A 25633-nucleotide genomic window follows, 5' to 3' on the forward strand; every position below is an offset into this window, starting at 1 on the left:
GCTAGCTTTCATTTGTATCCTTTTCTTGATCTACTTACTAGCATTACTTTTTCTTCTTTTATTTTTTCATATAGCAGAATATATATGGGTTTCATAAACAAAAAATATCAATATTGAAAGTATCCTAGCTGACTAGGAAAAAAATCTTTAATATTGATAATGCCTTATGAAATGATAATGTTGGAATTTCAGAAATTTTATTTTTACAGTTAAAAAGTAAAGAAAAACTAACCTATGATGTATTTCTAATAAAATGGAATCCCCTCACTTGATCAGTGAATAATGTGAAAAACAAACAAAAAAAGAAAAACCATACCTCTTCACTGATGATATTCTCCAGTACTATTCATGTCAATGAAAGGCATCTGTCATTAATCATAATTCTTATTTTTTCAGTTCAGTTGGCACTTTATATACAAGCATCAGATTCAAATTTATCTTTCAAATTATATTCAAAATAAATTGCATTTGTAGTAAAGTCATATGTATCAAATGTTTATATGTTTAACAACCAAGTCTAAAATTCAGATTGAACTTGACATGAACAGGTAATATGGAAGTTATGAAATAAAACTCAAATTCTCAAAAAGTAAATATATTTAATTTTTCGACCTTACAAAAACTATAGATCTTGGGAGATAACTAAAGAATTAAAGCTTTAAAAAAATATAAAGAGATCTTGTATATTTCCTTTTAACAAGAAATGACAAAGAAAAGCACAACCTTCAAGTTATTCTAAAACCTTATCAAATTTATATAAATATGTTTTCTTACAAAAATATATATTTCTATGTCCATACACTTACTTGTAAATTTATATGAAAATAAAACATTCACTTAATTTAACAAAGAACCTAAAGCTGACGGACAACTCAACAATCTGGCATTGTTAACTCACTGACGTCGGGAACTTGAATCATCCATTAAAGTTATATTCTATCAATTTTTCTTCCACATAGATGACTTCACAAGTACTTAGAAATTATTAGGCTTACCTGCTTTAATCTCTATTACTATTACTTTCATAACTATTGTTACTATTATCATTATTATCATGCTAATGTTAATAACAATATTAATAGTAATAATAAAAGAAACTTTTTCTAAACAAAATTCAAGGAATGTAGTAAACATGATGTCAGGTAGGCCTGCTAACTGACCTCTTGGGAACCAAGTACTTGTGGAACATGTAATAAAAACTAATATAACAAAACCACATTGAATGTATAAATATACTCTCACCATTAATGGGTTAAATAACATAAATGAACTTCTTTCAATATTTCCTGCATCTCTTACAGGATCTTCTCAGTTGTATATAATGGTGGAAAGTCTTCACAGACTGGTTGCCCATGCTTGAGCAGCTGATTAAAAATAAAACTTCTATAATTGTTGGCATGACAATTCCTCATTATCATGGCAGACACATTCTGAAGAAGGGCATCTGCATTCTGGAATTCATTTTGCAATCAGTGTAAGTTATATGTAAGTAAATCCATTATCAAACTTAAAGATGTAAAGTAAATAAATGTGTTGTATATTTCACATTTATTGCTATTTTCTTCTGAAATAATTCACAACTTTATTCTAAAACAGTCATAAATGTGATCTGTATTGATGCACCCTCACAAACAAACTTACCATTAGCACAAATACTCCACAATTACTTGCTTCCTCTTGCTGAGTGCTTGGTGTGTAGCCAGTTTTCCATTCTATATTAGTTGGGCCTAGAGCTCTGTCCCTCTCCAACATGTATTTCCTTAAGAAGTAGAAAAACAAGGACAATTATGAGGATGAGGATAATATGGTGATGAAGGAGGATTAGGAGAGATAAAAAATTAATTAGATATGAATGATACTTTGCAAAAATAATGCTAGTTAAAATACAGAATTTTGATAACTGAATGACTGTGCAGATGTTTTTACTAAAATGTTCACCTATGACTATTGTTCCTTTAAGTACAAGATATACTTATTCAATTACACTTATTCTATTGATACTTACTTCCACAAACTTAAATATTTTCTTTGTCTTTCTGTACTGTATGATGAATCTAACAAAGTAACAGTTTGACTTTTAACACTTGCAGCCAAAAGAAACCAATGTTTTTCTGTTCTAACAGGCAACAGGAGCCATTTGAAAGAACTTAGATCCACCTGTAATAACAATATTTATCATCAATATTATCCTCCTTATCACTATCATCATTATAATAAACACAATGAGTCATGGCAATGAGAGATATAGTCTATAACTAAGTAAATTCAACTGTTATTTAGTCAATAATTACTAAATGTTAGTCTAATATGATAAATTTGCAACTTACATTTCTGAAGAGCCAGTTGCCAAACTCCCCAGTTTCCCAAACATTTGCTAATTGAGATGGAAATATTAAGATTTCATTAGCCTCTCCAGCATTTCTTAACTGAGCTTTCAAACCCAGGTAGGCATGGATTACCTGCAGCAAAATAAATGCATCTATCAGACATAAATAATGGTAATTACATATTATTGTTTTCATGCCCCGAGTGTGTCAAAAATGAATTCAACAACAGCAAAATAAGGCATCTTCATGGATTTATATATGTGTATGAATCCTTGGATTTCAACTGGGACGTAATCTAAAGGATAATTGGTGTAAGTTTTGTCCCTTTCAGACTGTTTGCCTATTTGCCTGCTTGTCTTGCAAAGCCTGTTAAAAGAGGAGCATAAGAATACATCTTGTACTATTAAAAATTCAGCTTCAAAAATTGTGTTCTTGAGAATCCTTGATGCTGGGCGAGTAGTCCATATTTAGAATTTTACTCTAGAATCCCCTCAAATGTGTATCTAAAGCAGGGTTCTTCTAAGCACAGGTCACAAGCTAGTGGTCATTGGGTTGCTGCATCATATAAAAATATATATAATATATAAAATAAATAAATAAAACATATTTATGAAATGAAACCATTTATGTATTAGTAGATATAGTCAGTGAAAAATAGATAAAATATACATAAAATCATAATAATAATAAATGATATAGTTTTGATGGATGAAGAAAGGTGTAATACTATCCAATGCTGACAAAAAAGTCATGAGGGTATTATATGAAACATAAATGGGTTGTGATGATCTACAGCAACAGAGAAAATTATCTTTTAAACTGCTGTTCTCAATTTTTTGTGTATTAATATGTATGAAGTACCTTGATGGATGTTTGCATATACAGTTGTACTTACATGTATGCAGATTCAACCAAATACGATAACATTTTTTTAAAAACAAAAAACAAATATATATATATATATATATACATAATAAAAAAAATCAATCAATAAATAAAACTCCATAAAGCAAAACTTTAATTGGCTGCAAATTGAGGCCTACACTGAACCCATCCAAATGACATAATATTTAGGCATACCATAATATAGCCTTTTACCTCTGCACAGATTGTCACTCTCTCTTAAACAATCATTGTTTGAACACTGTCCGGAACATATCAACATTTTCTATATTTTATAACCATGTTTTCAGTATGTACATATATTTCAAGTAGTCCATTTCCTATTATGTACTATGTAGCCTACAGTATTTACAACTGTATTCAACATTATTTAAAGTAAGGCATAGCAAATATGCAAATATTTTGTATAAGATATTTGAACACCCATAGGTTTCAGTATCTGAAGCAGCTCCTGTAGATAATGAGGGCCAAGTGTAATATATATCTGTATGCACAGAATGTTATCAGTCAGTCTATCAACATATAATCTGATCTAAAAAATAAAACATGATGAACTTGGAGAGCAAAAATTCAGTCAACTAGCTATAATAATGCAAACAGAATGAGAAAAAAAATACTGACAAAATAAAGAGATGGAAAGAAAGAGAAAAAGAAGGTAAAAGCAAGAGAAAAAGATAGAGAGGGAAAAGGAGAAAGAAAAAGAAAGGGAAAACAACAGAAAAAGAGAAGGAAAAAAAATAGAGTGAGCCAATACTCTTAACAATGACAATGACCAGACAATGAAAATACAAACCTGCTCATCCAGATGCTCCCCAGGTCTGAGAGTATCAAGAGACTGTTGTGTGATGCTCATATTTCCAACAATAATATGAATATCTTCCGAATAAACCTGAGGTTGTGGTGAAGACATTTCATATATGGCTAGTGGATTAAGGGTGATCATTGCCTGCATGGGTTTTAGATTGTGGATGTAAGAATATAAAAGGAGTGATGCCCCTAGTACATAGGCAGTTGTGCCCTTCTTTGGATTAACATTTAAAATTTTACATCTCTGAATCACAGCAACAATAACTGCTTCAAGTATTCTTCCGTTGCTAATTTTTTGCATTTCATCTACTAAGGACAAGACAGCATCACAACGGCACCTGTGTTTCAACTCTTCAGCATCTTGTACTTTTGTGTAATTGAAATTCAAAGATACAGCTAACAAATCTTGAATTTCTTTATTTGACTGTGCAATTATAAATTTATTTACTTCTGCTATTCTTGCAGTGATATCTTTGCTCTCATCACATAATCTTCTCTTCTTATTCAACTCTTTTCTTGAATATACTTTTCTTTTAGTTGGCACAAGGACCTGCCCTCCCTTCATTGTAAGTTTTTCGACTAGTTTTGGCACTAGAGGTAATCGGAACTGTACACTCTGATTATTATTATAAGACTCAGAAATCAATCTCTGCCTTATATTTCCCTTCAACAGACCACTGCCCTGAACCAACAGAGAAGGTGGATCATCAACTTCCATCTTTACTGTAATGTCATCAATACCCAGGGAAGGGGGGACAACTCCCTGAATAGCTGGCCTCATGTCTGGTTTGGAATTGGGCTCTAAGTAGATGACCATGGGATCACAGAAACTCTCACCTTCGTCAATTTTTTTCTCAGTACAAAAAGAATTTACATTAGTGAGTATTTCTCTTTTTGACTGCAATCGGTTGGGTGTTGCTATCATTTCTATAATAGGTAAGCCTACTTGCGTGGGTGTTATTGTGGTCACAGGGTCAGAACCAGATAATAATTTTGTTACACTCTTGTTTTTATTACAGACTGAGGGCTTTACTATTTTCGAAATTAAAACATCTTGAACATTGTCAGCTACTTGTGTAAAGGCATCTGCAGTTTTGACAGGCTTTTCTTTGTGGGCAATGCTTAATAGTTCCTTTCTCTTATCACATTCTGCTTTATTTACCAACTCATTATCTAATTTAGTCAGAATAACATTGTTTACCTCATCTTTCATGGGAGAAATTTTACATTTCCTGTCATCATCTTCATTACCTTCAACTAAAGAAACTTTCTTCCCTTCCTGCCAAAGTGCCTGCAACTCTAACAACAAATCATATCGATCTTTGTACTCCTTTGGTCCAAGGCAACTACTCATATTAGCTAAATTTCTGAAAATCCTGTTCATTTCCTGACACTTTATATTTCCAACATTCTCATCAATGGACACTCTTTTTCCATCTTGCCATAACTTGTGAAGCTGTACCAGTAAATCAAACCTTGTGCAGTATTCTCTAGGCTCAAGGACACTATTCATGCTGGCAATAAGTTTCATCACACGCAGCATTTCCAAAAATTTGTTATTCTTTCTCATCTTCTTGACTTTTTCTGGAGCAATGGGCTTTATCTTTACTGGAATTTTGGCATTACAGGCTCTTTGTTTTCCAGACTCAGGACATACTTGCCACTTGACTGGGATCCATTCCTTGTTAAAATTAGCAATTTTCTTTTCTGAAATCAGGTAGAAAATGTGTCTGCATACCAAATTTGTATTTGTGTAAAAACTGCAAGAACATGAAGCAGAACTCTGATTTATGGTAACACTATAGGCAATGTTATCTATTAGTTCATAATTTCCTTCATCCTTTGCCTTCACCTCTGCAGTTATACCTTCACTTTGTTTCAATTCATCAACCATAAGTTCAAAGGCATAATTGGTTGACACATCACGCATCTCTTTGACTAGTTTTGTAACGCTATAACTAACAGTAGTTTTATCAAGAAATGCTTTATAGTCAAAGTCTTTCATCCTGTCTTCATAAATCTTCAGCAGATCATTTATAGACAAAGAGGAACAGAGTCTCTCATTTTCTGAAATAAACAATTCCAGAACTGATGTCAATATATCTCTCTGAGTACTTTGAATTAGAGCTTGAGCAATGACCTGAGTTTGATTTCTACCATCAACAGCCATGAGAGAAACTATAGGCATGACCTTATTCTTAAACTTGCAAATCACGTCCATAGAGACAGAATCCTGAAATTCTTGTAATTCCATCTTTCCCAATGACCTTTGAGCATATAAGTAATCTAATACTTTGTCCTTCACTGACAAAACAACTACAGCTTTTTCATCCTCCTGCAGGAGAGTTTCAAGAGTAGAAAGTATGATATCTTCTTGTAGGCACGGTTGGGGTGAACGCTGTTTAATACGATGAATGTCTTCAATGGTAAGCATCTTCCCTGAGAATTCATTTAGATATTCCCTGTCCTTTGTTGGATCTATCTTTAAATCTAAAAATATTTCTCCACCTGTTTTTTGAGGATGTATCAAGCGTCGATTCTGTAAGGAAAAGATATAAATATTCATAGTTTCCTATGTATTTGATAAGAAAATATAATGAAAACATTCATATATTGCAACTAATGAATTAGTTGAAAATGAGAAAACCTATTAAAAGAGAATTTTATGAATTTAAGTTCCAGCATCACATGGCTTCTCTTGTACAAGAATAACAGATACTAAAGTACAACAAACCTTTCATATCTTTACCTCATTGATATGGATGACCTACCTCTGGATAATTCTTATATATTGCCTCAGAGACTTCATGATTATGCTCAGTTGAAAAGTGAGTCACACAAAGCTTTCCTCGTTTTCGGTCCACAGCAAGCACTATGAAAGCTCCACATGACAACTTGAAGGACCTGTATTATAATACACATATGAAGCTACACAGATAATATATGCCTGATCATATCAAAGACTGAAAAGTCATGAATAATTTTGTTTTCAACTGTGTAAAATGTAGAATAATCATTCAGTACAATATGATACCTTTCACAAAGATCTAGAAAGTTCTCTATTTCAAAACACGGCCATACAATATACAGTACAGTATCAATATCTATCCAGTAATACCATAATTTCAATCTGGTAAAAATTACTTACCTCTGATTGGGCCTGATGCCTCTGCCTTCAAATCTTCTTTTTCCCCCTTGCTTACATTTGTACCTTAAATATTTATATATCAGTTTCTCAGGCAGCATCTTTTTATTTCTGGTCCTCGGCCCATCTTGACTCCCAGTATTTAGCTTTATGCTCTTGTCTTTGACAAACAGCATGAAGTTATGCTCGCTAAAAGATTTCAAGTCTTCCTCAAACTCTTCAAACGACTCATATTCTGCCCCAACCTCCAACTTCCAACTCTGCTCCGTGTTTGGGCTTCTTTCCTGAACAACTTTTGCCATTTTTTCCTCATTTGTGAACTATAGTCCAGATGCATTTATCCTGAAATATAAATATTACTGGTAATAAATCAGTTCTATAAAAAAGTGCATTGAAAATTATACTTGATAACAAAAAAACACATGCTAAATTTTATTTGCATGCCTGACCTAAAAGAATACAGCTGTAAGTATTACCTTACAGTGGTAAGGTAAAGCACTGTCTTGGATTTTCCATTGGATCAATAAAGACACTAAAGATGAAACTTCTCTCTTTATATAAGTGTTTATATGTGAGTATATATGTGTGTGTGTATGTATATATATGTGTGTGTATATATATATATATACATATACATATACATATACATATACATATACATATACATATACATATACATATACATATATATATATACATATACATATACATATACATATACATATACACCCACACCCACACCCACACCCACACCCCTCACACCCACGCCCACTTGCATGCACGCACGCATGCACGCACACACATACACACACGCACACACACACACACACACATGCACACGCACACGCACACCCACACACGCATGCACACTCACACATGCATGCACACGCACACACACCCGCATATATCAACAATTTTGTATAAAAATCAAGGCCTGAGGACAGATGTCTCAATTCATTACCATGTTAAATCCAAATTTCATTAGATTTCTTGGTTCCTTACTAGTTTTATAGATGCTGAAACTACTCAGGGGAGAAATTGGGCTGCATTTTTTTCATGCAATACTTCTTATTGTACCAAATAATTCACTACTGAATGGTTGACTCTTTGAGAACTGAAGGTGTACCAGCCACTGAAGTTGCTTACTGTTGCTAGAAAATCTCTCCAGTCCCATTTTCTGAGTATGAACATATGGCACCTTCTAACCCAATGATGACTGATGGCATCTAAACATGACATGACAAGTATAAGCCCAAAGGCGCCATCTAAACATGCCATGACAATGAGGGCTGCTCTCTGCTTTGGACACTTTAAGGGCAGTGAGTTTCATGGCTCTGGTGGTATTGGTTCTTAAGCTACATCCATCTAAAATCATCCTAAATCTTGTTTTTGGATGCTTACATACATATATATATATATATATATATATATATATAATATATATATATATATATATATAATATATATATATATATATATATATATATACACATAAATGATTCTGCTTGGCCAGAATCAAACACAAGGGTCCTGGGATTATAATGTCACTGACTGTGAACTTGTTATCAATGAAGTCCTGAAACAGCCAGCACTCTTTGCCTATAGCTGAAAGATCAAAGAAAAGAAGAAAAATAAAAGAAAAAATAAAGAGAGAGAGAGAGAGAGAGAGAGAGAGAGAGAGAGAGAGAGAGAGAGAGAGAGAGAGAGAGAGAGAGAGAGAGAGAGAGAGAGAGAGAGAGAGAGAGAGAAAGAAAGAGAAAGAAAGAGAAAATGAGAGAGAGAGAAAGTGAGAGTGAGTGAGTGAGAGAGAGAGAGAGAGAGAGAGAGAGAGAGAAGAGAGAGAGAGAAGAGAGAGAGAGAGAGAGAGAGAGAGAGAGAGAGAGAAGAGAGAGAGAAGAGAGAAGAGAGAAGAGAAAGGAGAGAGAGAGAGAGAGAGAGAGAGAGAGAGAGAGAGAGAGAGAGAGAGAGAGAGAGAGAGAGAGAGACAGAGAGAGAAAGAGAGAGAAAGAGAGAGAAAGAGAGAGAAAGAGAGAGAAAGTGAGAGAGAAAGTGAGAGAGAAAGTGAGAGAGAAAAAAAGAAAATAAGAAAGAAAGAAAAAGAAAATAAGAAAGAAAGAAAAAGAAAAAGAGAAAGAAAGAGAGGAAAAAAAAAAAAAGATTGAGGAAGAGGAATGCTAACATTTCTTTTATAAGAGTAAATCTTCATATGTCTGTCTCCATACTCCACAGCTCATTTTACAAAATGACAGTTATTCTGAAGTTCCCCTAGATTTACTGGTCTCAGAGCATCTTATAGTTCATGAAACTGTCCTCTTAACCCATTGAGTATGGGGGCCATGACTTACATCACCACACCAATTAGGCCTAAAAGACGAGTATCAATGTGTAATGACACATCAGGATCTGCTCGCAGGTAAAGTGTGCACATAGTCATGAAGTATTATGGCTATACTGGCACTAGCTACAGAACTACAAGGTTCCAAAGTCAGCCTTAACCCATATTTTGTGATGAATTTATGGAAAAATATTGTTTAGGCTAATCTGCACTGCACTATCTGGTGCCACGAGTGTTGTAGACCAACCTGACTGCCAGTTAGGTTGCTAAGCACCCCGTCGACATTGGGTTGATAAATCACTTGGGTACAACTGGGTGTACCCTTTATTCCTTTTTATTTTATTTTATTTTTTTCTATCAAGAGAGTACAATAAATAAATATTTCCACCTAATAAAGCTTATTTAGTATTATTTAATGTGACGTGTATCAGTGGATTTTAAAATAAGTATTCTAAGGCACAAATCTTTGGTACCTTTTCTAGCACAATTAACCCATAAACAATGGGGCTATTTTGGCTCCAATTGGTTGAAATGCCAGGATATTTCAAACTCATAAGCTTAACGCCTCGGGATTCCCGCCTGCACTGGCCACAGCCAAGCGCTATACGCCTGATCACTGGGCCAGGAGGATAGCCACGACAAAATATCTCTTTTGATGTGGTATCTTGTCACCTGTTGTTTACTGGTTAATGATAAACACTAAAGAAGTAGAGAGACTTATCAATTTCAGGAGCTACACCATTCCTCTCCCAACATCAAAAGAATATGATGTAAAAATCATAAAAATGACAAAGCAAGTTATTTCCACAACTACACAAGACTTATGCATTTGCCTAGGCCTTATCTGACTGCGCCACATGAAATTTTGGAGTAGGGAGGATGGTAGCCCCCTAAAAGGGATTTTAGGGGACTAGCCCCCCAAATAATATGAATGTGCATTACTATAGTGTACTTGCCGATACACTATCTTGGCAGAACATATGAGGTGAACATTTCATAGATCAGGCAGGGGATGGAGGAACAACATAACTTTTAATAAACTACCTTTAGTTAAATCTGAACATTTTACTTTTACCCAATGATTCCTTGGTAACTACCATACTCTCCAAGCTTTCTGAAAAAAAAACCGTGTCCATTCGAAAATATATTATATAAGTCACTTGTAAATCTACCGATTTTGGTTACACTCTTACCTCGAGGGCTTGTTAATAACCGTCAAAATATTCCCTAAGATGAACTAGGAAACTAGGAAGTATCACATCATCATGTAATTATCCTTCCCAGTCCATGCATTCATCTTCACTTCTACTCGCTCGTAATTCTCTAAGCTTCAATAAGAAAGACTCTAATTGCTTTCGATCACAGTGACATTCTTAAATTTCAAGACTAAGGAAAATCACAATGAAAAAGGAAGAAAAATAGTTTGTTTACGCTGGCTGTCCGTGCGTTCGCGGATCAAGAATACAGATATTTGTTCTCTTAGTTTCAAATGCATTGCGTTCGCGGATTCTAGAGTGTTCTTTTAAACACCAAGGCTTTCTAACTACCTTGTTAAAGTCAGTGTAACTATTATCGTGTTGTTATTGTTATTGCTATGATTATAATTATTATGATTATAGTCATAATCATCACTATCACTATTATTAACATAATTTTTGGATTATCGTTATCATTATTATTGTTGTTTCGACTACTGCTACGTTTTTATTCTTGTCATTATCATCTTTATTATTGTTATAGTTATTATCATCATTATCATTACTTTTGTTATTGTTGTCATCAGTACCATCACTATTATTATCATTTATTATCCATATCATTATCATTAATATTACATCTGTATCATTTTTATCGTTGTCATCATAGTTATTATACTCATTATCATTATTTTTATTTTTGTTATTATCATGATCCATCATTATCATTATTACCATAATTATGATCATTATTATTGTTACATATATATTTTGTGAACTTGTAATGAAAAGTATATTTAAGGTGATCTAAATTCTCTCACAGTAATTAATGCAATATGTATACGTATATATACTTGTGTACATGCATATATATTGTGGCAACTAAGCTGAGGTCTGGCAGCCGTTCAAACAATTAGACATTTGAGTTTAGATATAGGGGACCATAGGACATGATATCTCGACACAATGCCACAAGCTTTGTTTACAATGGATGGTCTTGTGTGGATATACAGATGAGCTTGTTAAGATCACGTTCGTTCTCTTAGATTCTGCAGGCAATAAATCATACAAAAGACTATTGATGATAGTGATGATCTACTACGGGATTTTTAAGATTCTGTTTTAGATAACTAAATTTAGTAGTAAGGAAGGGGGTTGTAATGGAGCATGCACTTGAGGAATTATATGCATATTCTAAACTTGTCTGCCAAAATTTTTGGATATATCAATATATATTGGTGGTATCAGAAGTTAATTTCATGGTTTCGAAGTGTACAGTTTATGTCAGTGATCTTCAAACTGTGGGCATTTGTCACTTCTCACGGGGACCAAGGTCAATTAAAAATAAACAAACAAAATATATATCACATATGCATATGAGTGTATGTGTGTGTGCTAACAATAAGTCAGTCCACAATGGTGTGGGCCACAAGTGAGGCATGAGCTGGAAAAAATGAAGACACTGGTTTTGCCGTAGCGAATGAAGCCAAATCCGAAGCTGCTCAGTTTGCATCGTGTAACTCATCCACCAGGACACGGATTTTTCAAGGGCGTTTTCTGGGATCATTAATTGACATTTATGGAAGCCGTGAATGCCTGTGGAAACTCAACGCCAAGTACTACTTAGAAAGAAACAAAAATATCAGCTTATGAAATGAATATTTTAAAAAGATAGATTAATGACAGGCAGTCATCCGTCAGGAGTAACAGCTCTCCCCGTACACGAGTACATTCGTTTAAGCAAAGGAGTAGACAGGATACAAATGAAAATACGTTTCTTCTGTCATTCTAAGGTAATTGTACCATAATCATCACATTCTAGCCTCAGCTCTTCCATTAGATTCGTAAGAGGAAATTGTTTCTTTTTCAACAGCCACTGCTTATATCATATCTTGTTTTCGTCCCTCGTTTTTCTCTGATTCTCATTGGCACTCCCTACCACAAGATCGACCAGAAGCAAGTCATCACGTCTGCCCATGTCGTCTACTGGATGATACTGACTAAACCATGTGGATAGGGTCTGACGGAACAGGAGGGCGAAATTTGCCTGTTCTGCTTCATTTCGCCTGAGGAAGAAAACACGTCAAAACAATTGACCATTGAATTCCATTTTTCAGTTTCATACGCTTCCACACAGAAAGTTTATGTAATAACATCACAATAAATATGTGCGCTTGTGGCTGTCTGTGATTACAATATTATATGTTTTAATAATTTAGCTTAATTGAAAAGTTAGCACATCTGGACCTAGCTCCTATCCTATTCCCTATATGAAGACACTCGTCCCTGTAGTCACTCAAAATTATGTTGATATGTGTATGTATTTATATAGATAGAGAAATAAATAGATACAGGGGACAACACTGAAAATTAGGGGTCACGACCCCCCTGTGTATTAGGCTTAATCATTATTATGATCATTATTATCATTACTGTATATTTTTTATCATTTCTATATGATTATTATCATTATTATCATTACCATTGCCGTTCTTGTTAACTTAATCATAATTGTCATTATTGCAATCATTATTATAATTACTTTAATTTTCGTTAGTATTATTGGTACTGTAATCATGATTATCATCATCAATGTTTTATTATCATTATCTTTATCATTACCAGTATTATGGTTTTGATTATAATTAAGGTTATCATTATTATTGTTATTATTATCATCATTATTATTAATGTTATTATCATTATGATTGCTGTTATCATCATTAATATTATAGATCCAATTGTTATCAGTTTTCGTAGTGGAATTACTTCCAATATCATCATTGTATTGATATATTATAATCTATTACATTTTTCTCTTCATTATTATTATTATTGTTGTTATACTTTTTGCTGCTATTGTTATTGGTGTTACTATTTGTTATTATTGTTATCGTTATTACTCTTTTCATAGTGTCTTATGTTGCTACTCTTTGTCATCATTATTATTTTTTTTATTTGTATTATTATTGTTGTTATTATCATCATTGTCATTATCATTATCATTATCATCATCTTCATCTTCACCATCATCATCGTTATAATTTTCTTCATCATTATCCATTGTTATAATTGTCTTTAGTATTATCAATGTTATTATTATTATTATCATTATTGTTATCATCATTATTATTATTATTATCATGATTATTACTGTCTTCATCATTATTATTATCATCATCGTCATTATCACTATCGTTATACTATTGTCATCACCACCATCACGATATCTTGCATGACTTTAACTATCAAAGCAATTATCAATCCTGCTCACTACTACTGCTACAATATATATATATATATGCTTATTGTTCACTGGCAGTGTTCAAATGAGAATATCTTCTTGTTAGTACCAGTATGTGTATCGCATATTAATCCAAATAGTTAAATATACCTCTTCCCATATAAAAATTGTGTTTCATAGAATAAGTAAAACTTCTACCGGTTTTGCCTCCAGCAAAGTGCAACAATCTCTGCATTTGTGCTACAGTACGTAAGGGGAAAGTCTCAGACATATGATTACTATAACCCATGAATTACTGAATAATACAATATATTAATAATGATGTGTATTTTCCCCATTACCCAGCAGGGCTTCATCATTGTTCGCGCATGACGCAACCCCTCGCTCAGCTGTTACCGACGATCAGCTGTTGGGCATGCGCAGTGCTTTTGTTGACAAACACCTCGGCGGGGACACACACACACCTGTTCGAGCTCGTGATTTTCGTCGTGTTTCGTGAATGACAGGCCTAGTAAAGGGCAGGACACAAGATTTTAGATGTTTTTAGAGTACTTATGAACGTCTGCGTTAGATATTTTTTTTAAGGAGTGGTAAAGCGAGTAGTGAATTTGTGAAAAAAGGATATTCGAGGAGAGGAAGGTGTTGGGTTTGGGGTCTCCTCCCGACCACCGCCCACCGCTCGAGACTGTCAACTGTCAACTGTCAAAGGTAGTTCTGGGATTTTATTTTGATGATTGGCTTGTAGTGTGGTATATATGAATTACATTTTTTGTTAGTACCTCTGCTGTTGTATTTCTAGAAATCAAGGTTGCATTAGTTACCTAATTACAAACTAGGAAATGATTTTTGAAAATTAATTTCTTAGTGTATTTATGTTTTAATTTGGTAATTTGATTTTTTTTTGTAGTTAGGGGAATGAAGTAATTATGCAGTTGCATCATTATAATTAGTGATGCTCTTCATTAATTGCTAGACATTGTTGATGACTAAACTATTTACTAATTATTACAAATTGTATCCCTGCAAGTGGAAGACAATGTTATATGAATTAATTATGTTTTTAATTGGTAATCATTATCATGATAATTATAATAATTATAGCTATTTTACTTTAAATCAAATGCTCTACTTAAACATAAAAGCAAGTACAATGGTATTACAATTTAAGAAATGTTTACAACCTTAAAGAAAACTTAAAAAGGATCATGCTTATCTTTTGTCTTTTTTATAGTTGAAAAAAAAATCTAAAATAAACTAAAAGAGGCAATGTTTACCTTCTGCCATTTTTCATCATTGAAAAAAATTGAGATACATACTATCAAGTAGTTGCTTGATTTCCATATTAAAACTTTACAAATTACTGTTTTAATGGTTATGATTTGTTCATCATATCTTATATTTGATTGATTACTTATTATATTCATATCTGAAACTGTAAAGGAGGAGCATGAATTTTGATCAGAGATTTATGATTACACTTTTTACTATTATTAAAATAGATTATTATTGTGTATAATATTACACTGACTCAATACATGTAAATCTTACTGTTGGTGATATATGATGAAATTTCTGAAAAGTTTCATTTACGCGCATTTTCCATTATTAACTTATGTATTAAAACTTCATTATTTTTGTTATTTTAAAAAAATCAGTTGCTGTGCCATGGAATCTATTAACAAGATCCCAATATAGATAATTACAGAGATGAAATGAAGTGAAATTATTATTTTTTTTTTTTTGTCATTCTTAAATTTTTGCTTATTGTTTTTGTATTAATCTTAAAATATTTGTGGTTATTATGCTTTAAATTGCTTTAATTTCTTGATTTTTGATATTTAGGAAAAATGATGGTGCTTTTGCTTTTTTTTGTCATTGTTTCCTCTTTCAGTTCTACTTCAGTCTATATCTATTCATATTTTGTTTTGTTTCTGTTTCATTCAATTTGTTTTGATTTAACTAATTTTTATTTTGGTTGTGCCATTTTTGTTATTACTAGTAGTAGTAGCAGTAGTCGCAAAACTGGTGGTAGTAGTAATAGTAGAAGCAGAAGTTCTAATAGTAATTTCATTATTTATCTCTGTCATTCTCTATGTTTAGAGAAGAAAAAACATGCATGTATTTTTCACGAAAGGATTGGAAATTCATGGTTTATTGTTTACTTATAAAATTTCAAATCTATCTATTTTCTTTTTATTATTTATCAGTTGTATTTTATTTATTTATCTTCACACGTGCGAAGATCATCAAAACTTATCTGACCTTAGGGTATAAAAGAAGGCTACACACTTAACCTAGTAGCTGTTTTATTTTTTTACTCGTCCTTTTTTAAAGGTGTCTTAAGTTGTCTCACGATATTTCCCTTAAGAATGTTCCAGAAATTTAAAATATTGTAAGGGAGTATTGCCTAGGACTTCATCATCACTTTTGGAATGTAGTGTGTGACAAAAGGTACAAAGGCAGCTCAGGACATTTAAAAAGACAGAGAAATGTCTCCAGCAGTAGGAAGAATTTAGAGCCTGCTATGAATGGGTTAAAAATTTCCCTTCCATAACAAAAATGGTTTTAATTTCACAGCCAAGGTTGGATACTTTTAATGCAGACCTTGCCTTAGTGTGTGTGTGTGTGTGTGTGTGTGTTTGTGTGTTTGAATTTGAGTTTGTGTTTGTGTTTCTGCATGTAAATATAGACAGACAAACATACATACAGACAGACAGATTGATAGATAGATGTATAGATATATAGATATGGATATATATGAATATATAGATATGAATATATATAGATATGAATATATATATATATATTATATATATATATATATATATATATATATTATATATATATATGTATATATATATATATGTATATATATATATATATATACATATATATATATATATATAATATATAATATAAATCACAAAAACACACACACACACACACACACACACACACACACACACACACACACACACACACACACACACACACACACACACACACACACACACACACATATCTCTCTATCTATATTATATTTGTATTTGTATTCATATTTAGAGTTATAGCTTTATATATTTATATTCATAGTTATATATATGCGCACTATAATGTATGATTCATCTATATAAATCTATATATATCTTCCTATCTGTATATCTGAAAGTGAATTTATTTCTTAAACAATGTTTTAAAACTGAATATGATAATGGAAGGTTTAATTTTTGTTTTCTGATAAAATGAGAAATCCATAAGAGAGTGTTATTTCTGAACAATCAACAGGTCATTTATATACTCTCGTTGTTAAAGTAATGTAATTGCAATTATTCTGTACAACTGTACCCATTAACATTTCTTCATTCCAAAAGAACTTGCGTATCAGTATTGTACACAGAAAATTTATGATTCATTCTGACTGGGCATATCCTCTATATCATGTTGTACAAAACTTTATTTTTCTAATGTATCCTTTATGATCTTTTAATCATAAATATCCTCATGTCTGATTAGTTATATTTAGAGGGAGAATGTATTCAAAATTGCCTTATTTATTTAATGAATGAATCTGCAGTTAGGCCCACATAATGTATTGAATATTAACACATCAAAATATTTTTATGATACTGTAAAGAAAGATCCCAGGTACCCCTTTGAACAATGCACCCCCAGAGGTTTGTTCTAGAATCTAGATAACACTTAACTAATGCTGCTGCTTAAAGAAGGACAGTTTATCTATATCTTCGAAGTATTATGATGACATTAACATTTATTAAAGCAATAAATCTGAGGAGTATGTGAATTCAGTTTTGATGACCACAAATCATCCCTTGGGGATGACATGAGTTTTCAAGCACCCCGTATTTTTATCTTAGAGTCAGCATCTCTTTATTATTTTTTCTTGACATATTTGTAATAGTCATTGCGATTATATGCATACTCCAATGCACATTGTACAACCCTGCCCATATGTGTGTGTGTGTTTGTGTGTGTGTGCATGCGTTTGTGCGTGTGTGCATGCGTTTGTGCGTGTGCAATACAGATTGTAGCATTGGCATAAGTGTGTATTAGATATGTCATGGGATTTAGTAAACTTCAAAAGGCGGATCTGTGATTTCTTATGATTTGTATTATTTTTTGTACTATAGCAAATCACAATTGCTTCTCGCTTTTAGCATTAATTTCCAACAAGGCACCATCAGACTGGTTTACGTAAATAGTAACGCTATCTTATCAAACACTTCTAAATATAAGCTTCAATCGGCAAGATCACCGTTGAGAGCAGGACTACGCGAGCGTGGAATGAGACAGCAGAAATAACTCCGGCGAACGTGAACACGCATCTCATCACCAGCAAGGCAGTCCGCGCTTCCGCTGTGTTTTAGCGAGCCACCAAGGTCAAATCCTGGATTGCTCTCGCTCGGTTGAGACTCCTCCGAGGTCCGTCTACCTCGTTAGCTGTTCGATTGCCTCAATGATGGGTGAGAGTGAGTGAGTGAGTGAAGTGAGTAAGAGATTGGATGAGTGAGAGTGAGTTAGTTAGATGACGAGAGGGCGAGGTAGATAGTAGAGATAGTGAGAAACGGAGAGAGAGAGAGAGAGAGAGAGAGAGAGAGAGAGAGAGAGAGAGAGAGAGAGAGAGAGAGAGAGAGAGAGAGAGAGGTAATGATTCCAACCTTCGAGAAAAGGATCAGTAATATTTAGGATGGTTATAGCATTATATACCAAAACAGTATAAATGGTAAAGATGAGGAAATGGACATAGTACCGAATAGAAAGATTGAGGACAAATCCTTCGTTGTTTTTCCCTCTTTTTTTAACGAGGCGACGATGCCATTGACAGCTTGGTGATGAATATAAATTTTGATAATTTACATGTTTGTAACGATGATTATTAATAATCGAGTAATTGCTGATCCCAATTATTTGTTAATGTACACTACTGTGACGATATGTTGCTGATGACAATAATTTTAAAACAGTACGATGTTATTCGAACATGTTGAATTCAGTCATCCATCTACCTCTCAAATGCATACTTGCCTTGATTTAGAAAAAAACTAGTAGAATTTATTCCACGATCAACGCCCGCTGTAAGAGTGCCGTTCACGGAAGGTTAACGAGGAGCAGACGTGACAACTTAATTGGCTTGTCATTTACACTTGCTGAAAATGAAGGCCGCGAACACGTGGTCGGAGCAGCCATCGGGTCTCGGCTAAAGCGAATGAAGGTGAATTGATACGGATTAATATGCGAATATATAGATAAACAGATGAATATATGCTATTTATGCGCGTGGTCACACCCACAGGCACGCATGTACAGACACGCTTGCATACACACGCACACACACACATGGCTGCCGGATAGTCAGGATTTGGAACCAAACCTCCCCGCGCGATTCGCTTCGTCTCCTCACTGTATTGAATTTCCTTCGGGGCAAAATCTCAGAAGACGATGTGGGCGCGGGCGTGGGCGTGTGTGTGTGTGTGGGGGGGGGGGAGATGATAGGGTAGTAGGGAATGGGGATGGGGAAATGGCGAAGGATGTCACGAAAGGGGTGCCTGGAAGCTTTGGGATCTATAGCTAGGGTAGGGAGGGAGGGAGGGAATGAGGAAAGTGAAACTGTCTTTAGATACAGAATGGAGGGAGGTGGAGGGGCTTTAGGTACAGGAGGGAGGGGAGTGGTTGGGTCTATAGCTAGGGTAGGGAGGGAGGTTGGGCGGTTCGGAGAAATTCATGAATTTTCATAATTGCGTAATGGGATACGGGCTGCTTGATTTTCTCCCGTTTTCCGTTCCGATTGGCTGTTGGACAGTTTGTGTTTTATTGTATTTTTTTCCGTTTTGGGTCGTTTATAATTTTATAGTTTTTCAGATACAGCGAAAAACGTACAACATACAGCGTAGGTAAACTTTGTTGTAGGCACGCACAAGTTAACTGGGGAAGTTTGATATTTGTTTTTTTTTCCATTTCCTTTTTTTATATATAAATAACAGGTTAGTGAGTTTTGTGAAGCGAAACACGCTTTGAGAACTTGGGACTGAGAGCGACATGGGTAGTCACTAAAGAAAAAGAAATGAAATATGGAATGAACTGAGACTGGCGGGTTGAGGGGTCGAGTTTGAGAGGGAGAGGAAAAAGATGAAGAAATTGGAGAATAAAGAGAAGGAAGAGGAAGAATGAAGAAGAGAGGAAGAGTAATACGGAGGAGAGGGAGACGGAGAGGAAAATGGAAGAGGAGAAGAATGAGGAGACGGAGAGGGTGAATGAAGGAGAGAGGAAGAGTATTAAGTAGTAGGGGAGGAAAATGGAAGAGGAGAAGAATGAGGAGACGGAGAAGGAGAATGAAGAAGAGAGGAAAAATAATAATAAGGAGAGGAAGACGGAGAGAGAGAAGGAAAAGAAAAAGGAGGAGAGAGAGAGAGAGAGAGAGAGAGAGAGAGAGAGAGAGAGAGAGAGAGAGAGAGAGAGAGAGAGAGAGAGAGAGAGAGAGAGAGAATGAGAGAGAGAGAGAGGCGGATATATTCACCAATGATTGGAATGAAGTTAGGCGCTTCCACCCAAATAGCCAAAATTCAGAATCTCTCATTAATTGTCAGTATCAAGTGATCAACCGAAGTCTGAATTAGCATTTCTTTATCATTTCCGGAGTTTCGGGTTTATGGCGACCAGGTCCCGTTCTGCGGCTGGGCGAGGCATGTGGCGTGAGAGTCGACGAGGCGCTCTTTCTGTCATACCAGTTCCTCCTGGTGTTGTGAGAGGGAGAGTGGGAGTGGTAGAAGAAGGAGAAGAAGAACAAGAAGACTGAGGGTGGGAGAGGGAGAGATAAAAAAAAGGGCAGGGCATTAATGTGTGAAAATAATCATCTCAGGGTTTATTGGAGTTTGTTTAGGAATCTACATTTCGCTTTGTACATCTCATATACCCTCCAGGTTTAAGAGTAGACCTGATAAAGATACGGTTAAGTAACTTGCCTTTTTACAACTATCGGCGAGGAATATTGTTTCGTCCGAGTTTAATGGTTGGTTCACTGATGCATTAGTTTGCTGGCAGGACTAGGCTACGCGAAAAGTTACCGGCGGATTGTGAGGAAATTTTAGTTGGTTGACTATGCTTCACGGCTCAGGTTTGCTGATGAACCGGATCTATCTAGCATCCAAGTAAATAATGCGGGCCATAAGTCTTTTAGGAATTTAATTTTCTCTTTAATAAAATGTATCGGTCGAAAAATATGAAATGGGACTCAAAGCGTTGTCTGGAGTCTTCGCTTTCTCATTGCTTTCTAGTTTTAAGTGTATAGGCAGAGCATTAAGAAACAATGTGTGTGTTTATGCATGCGTGTTTATTTGTATACATGCAGTAATGGATATACTGTGTATATATTTTATGTACACTTGCTTTTTTTATTTTGATATATGCGTGTGCGTGATATTTTGTATGTGCTGTGTCGTGCCACAATAAGCGTTATAAAAGTTGCTGAAGACATATGGCCCTGCCTTGCTAGTCTCTCCGTGACGATATGGCTGCGACGTGTATTATGGAGAATTTGCTGAGACTTGACGTGTGAACGCTCTAACACACCGGACTAGCGCGTGCACGGAGAGACCTGTATTTTGATTTCAAGGGAATCATTTCTCTCTCTCTCTCTCTCTCTCTCTCTCTCTCTCTCTCTCTCTCTCTCTCTCTCTCTCTCTCTCTCTCTCTCTCTCTCTCTCTCTCTCTCTCTTCCATCTCTCTCTCTCCTCTCTCTCTCTCTCTTCCTCTCTCTCTCTCTCACTTCCTCTTTCTCTCTTTCTCTCACTTCCTCTCTCTCTTTCTCTCTTTCTCTCTCTCTCCTTCTCTCTCTCTCTCTCTCTCTCTTTCTCTCTTTCTTCTTTCTCTCTCTTCTCTCCCTCTTTCACTCTCTCTTTTTTCTCTCTCTCTCTCTCTCTCTCTCTTCTCTTTTCTCTCTTCTCTCCTTCTCTCTTTCTCTCTCTCTCCCCTCTCTCTTCTCTCTCTCTCTCCTCTCTACTCTCTCTTTCTCTCTCTCTTCTCTCCTTTCTCTTTCTCTCTCCTCTCTCTATCTCTCTCTCCCCCTCTCCTCTCTTTCACCCCCCTCTCCTCTCCTCTCTCTCTCTCTCTCTCTCTCTCTCTCTCTCTCTCTCTCTCTATCGCTCTCTCTCTCTATCGCTCTCTCTCTCTTTCTTTCTCTTTCTCTTTCTCTCTCTCTCTCTCTCTCTCCACTTTCTTTCTCTCTCTTTCTCTCTCTCTGTCTCTCTCCCTCCCTCCCTCCCTCCCTCCCTCTCCCTCCTCCCCTCCCTCCCTCCCTCCCTCCCTCCCTCCCTCCTCTCCATCCCTCCTTCCCTCTTTCCCTCCTTCCAGACAGACACAAACATACATCAAAAAGGGCAAACATCTTTTTATTTTGTGATCTCATGTGGCGCCGTTGTTTTTTTTTCCAGTCGCGATTCAATCAGTTTATTGGCATGATGGGATTGGGACTTGGCCTACGACAATAAACATTTTCTGGGAACAGACTTCGCTCTTGTTTCGTCCAGCTAGTGTTGGATTTATTGTTCTTAGTATCGCTATTTTTGTTCTGAGGTTTTATCGTTATTGGTATTATTAGTAGTGTTGTTGTTGCTGCTGTTGTTGTTATTATTAGTGTTGTTATTGTTATTATCATTAGTGTTTTTATTAATCATCATTATTATTATAATTTTTATCATGATTAAGTATTATTATTGTTTATTATTATTATTGTTATTGTCTTGTTTATTATTATTATTATTATTATTATTATTATTATTGTTATTGTTATTGTTATTGTTATTACTGCTATTATTATTATTATTATTCGAGTTGAATATAGCCTTTATGGAAAGTTTCCTTATCATTACTTCTCTTGAATTGATGTTATATTTTGCCGTTTTCTTCTAGGTTCTACTATTATTATTTTGTGATTATCTAACGTTCATGATTTTGTCATCATGTTTGTTTTTTGGTGGAGAGGAGGAGAGGAAGAAGAAGAAGAAGAAGAAGAAGAAGAAGAAGAAGAAGAAGAAGAAGAAGAAGAAGAAGAAGAAGAAGAAGAAGAAGAAAAAGGAGGAGGGATGAAAGGAGGTGTAGCCTTAATGCGTCCGAATCCTTCCCGAGTAGTCTACGTTACGAGGGGAATTGGCCGGCGTATAATAACCCACGAATGAAGGGTTGGGGGACACGCACGCACGAACGCATACACACGCTAGAGCATTAATATTTTGATGGATGGCGGTCATTTTTCGTCGTTACGGAGCGAGGCGGCGGCGTAATGCCACGTTGCACCACGCTCTGTTGACTTACTAGACGCGCGCATGCAACTTGCTAGAATGTATACCTGAGAAGCACTATAGGAAGAAGAATACAACATATAATGATAAATAGATAATAATTGAATATAAATGGAATAATAATAACTGAAAGATTGTAGGTTCATATAATGATAGATAAATAATGATTGAATAGAAATAAAATAATAATAACTGAATGACTGTAGGTTCAGTGCGTCGTGTACAGGACGGTGTTATTGACAGGCATAGATGATAGTGGGTATTATATAAGTAATAATATTGTGCAATTTGTAAACATGCTACGAGTGACGGGAAAGAAACACACGCACATATTTAATATTTAAAAAGACGCATTTCACATATAGAAATCAAGCGCTTGAAATGCCGAATCTTAAATAATGCGCTGAACAATACTCCCTTCCTCACCTATGTTTGAATTTTGCAAACACATGGATGGTGAAAAAACTATTTTGATGATGAACTAAAGAAATTATGATCTGCAATATGGAAAAAGAACGTTCGTTCAGAAGGGGAAGGAGAGGGAGAAGGAGAAGGAGAGAGAGAAAGAAGGAGAAAGAGAGGGAGAAGGAAAGAGAGTGGGATACAGAGAGAGAGAGGAAGGAAGAAAGGTCGGCCTTGACGGTATCCTTCCTCCTCAGAAGGATGCCCCGGGTACCTGGAGTCGAATTCCTCATCATAGAACCACGTAGATTGTATCTTTTTTCATATACATATATATATATTTTTTAAAGACCATGGGATTTGGGTACGAAAACTCTTACTTGTCTTGCGCTACCGGCTATTGTGGCAGTAGTCCCCAAGGTGCCTTCGCCTAGGCCTAAAATACCCTAGGCCTGTAGGAAATTTTATCCGGGATTAGCTTCTCATTCACGGGCTTCCGTTTAGGAAAGTATTTATTTTTAATCTAAAAAGATCGGTCAAGGTCAGGGTACCAGTCGTTTTAGGCTTGTAAGGGTAGGACTCTTACTTCCCTGCTTGCTTTCTTCTTCATATTTATGTATATCATATCAATGTATACCTATATGTATACACATAAAACACACACATATATCTATAATACACACTCCCACACCCACCCACACACACACCTATGACCCACCCTATGACCATCAGTAATCCCGGACGCGGCCGAAAGTCGGAATGAAATCGAGTCAGTCTGAGATTTGTGTTTCGGGGTCGGAAACTCTCTTGAAATATGGTCTTGCGGAACTTCACTCGGTTGCGCTCTCTTCCTCGCTGTCTTTTCGTCGTGTTTGCTCTTGCTTTGCGGTTGCTTTGCTGTTGCCATGATTTCCTTTTCTTCCCTTACGTTCTTTTATTATTATTGTGGTTATATGTCATGATTACACCCTCTCCTCCCCCTCCTCTTCCCCTCTCTTCCCCCCTTCCTCCTCCTATCATCATCATCATCATCATCAATTATCCTTCTCCTCCTCCTCTCCCTCCTCCTCCTCATCTCCTCCATCTCCCTCTCCTCTTCATTTATTTTACTATCTCCTCACTTTTTCTCCTCCCCCCCCTCCTCCTCCTCCTCCTCCTCCTCCTCCTCCTCCTCCTCCTCCTCCTCCTCCTCCTCCTCCCCCCTTCCCTCCTCCTCCTCATCATCATCATCATTATCCTTCTCCTCCTCCTCTCCCTCCTCTTCCTCCTCCATCTCCTCCTCGTCCTCCATTTGGTTTTATTTCTTCATCTTTTACTACTACTACTTTTTCTCCTCCTCCTCCTCCTCTTCCTCCTCTTCCTCCTCCTCCTCCTCCTCCTCCTCCTCCCATCTTTCTCTCCTTCTCTCCCTCCTTCAATTCCTCTCCTCCCTCCTCCTCCTCCTCCTCCTCCTCCTCCTCCTCCTCTTCCTCCTCTTCCTCCTCCTGCAATTCCACCACCTCCCTCTTCTCCGTCCATAGTCCCACACCTCCAGTCCCTATGGAGGAGCACTTCGATTCCCGCCCTTAAAGCCGTGCTCCATCTTCGCCACCGCGCCGTTATTGGAATGCTGAGATGAGGATGCACATTTCCGTCCCGAGATGGCCACAGGGAAGCGAGTGTCTTGAGAAAATGCCTTTCGGGGGCATCGCCTTGGCTTGAATTTGTTGCCGGTGTGAAAATTTTTAAAATTGTGCCCCCGCCTGTTATTCTTTTGTTTTCTTCTATTCTTTTTTTTCTTGTCTTTCTCTCTCTCTCTGTTTGTGTTGTATCTCCGTTTTTTTCTTTTCTTTTATGTTCTGTCTCTTACTTTGTTCTTTCTCTCTTATCTCCATTTTCTCTTTGATTAAATTTTATCTTACTGCTTCCCTTTTCTCTCTCTCTCTCTCTCTCTCTCTCTCTCTCTCTCTCTCTCTCTCTCCCT

The 25633-nt window shown here is 35.7% G+C and overlaps 2 protein-coding genes across 5 annotated transcripts in view; one reads left to right on the plus strand and one right to left on the minus strand.

Annotated features, from left to right (window-relative positions):
- Positions 1-579: 579 nt before the first annotated feature.
- LOC122266909 (uncharacterized) lies at positions 580-10995 on the minus strand. 2 transcript variants are annotated; one of them, XM_043036869.2, is made up of 8 exons: positions 10949-10995; positions 7186-7524; positions 6809-6941; positions 4024-6576; positions 2328-2459; positions 2006-2157; positions 1642-1759; positions 580-1451 (listed from the first exon to the last, which is right to left on the minus strand). In XM_043036869.2, the coding sequence occupies exons 2-8, from the start codon at positions 7482-7484 to the stop codon at positions 1296-1298; spliced, it is 3543 nt and encodes a 1180-aa protein (XP_042892803.2). In that variant the 5' UTR covers positions 7485-7524; positions 10949-10995; the 3' UTR covers positions 580-1295. The 2 variants fall into 2 exon arrangements, with proteins under 2 accessions (XP_042892803.2, XP_042892802.2); XM_043036868.2 differs by having other exon boundaries at positions 10711-10980.
- A 3390-nt stretch (positions 10996-14385) lies between these two features.
- Positions 14386-25633, plus strand: part of LOC122251372 (protein Fe65 homolog) — an 808281-nt gene continuing 797033 nt past the window's right edge. For all 3 annotated transcript variants that reach the window (XM_086541643.1, XM_086541648.1, XM_086541645.1), the window contains exon 1: positions 14386-14665. The gene's annotated coding sequence lies outside the window, so the exon portion shown is untranslated. The remainder of the gene's footprint in view (positions 14666-25633) is intronic.

This window comes from Penaeus japonicus, unplaced genomic scaffold, assembly GCF_977035675.1.
Source record: "Penaeus japonicus unplaced genomic scaffold, GWHDUDI00000001_assembly GWHDUDI00000011, whole genome shotgun sequence".
In the NCBI taxonomy this organism is placed as follows: Eukaryota; Metazoa; Arthropoda; class Malacostraca; order Decapoda; family Penaeidae; genus Penaeus; species Penaeus japonicus.

Coding starts and splice junctions, on each gene's coding strand:
- LOC122266909 (XM_043036869.2), bottom strand. CDS start 7,484: ATGGCAAAAGTTGTTCAGGAAAGAAGCCCAAACACGGAGCAGAGTTGG. Junction 6,577..6,808: donor TATATAAGAATTATCCAGAG/GTAGGTCATCCA, acceptor TTTTCCTTACAG/AATCGACGCTTGATACATCC. Junction 1,452..1,641: donor GTGGAGTATTTGTGCTAATG/GTAAGTTTGTTT, acceptor AATGAATTCCAG/AATGCAGATGCCCTTCTTCA.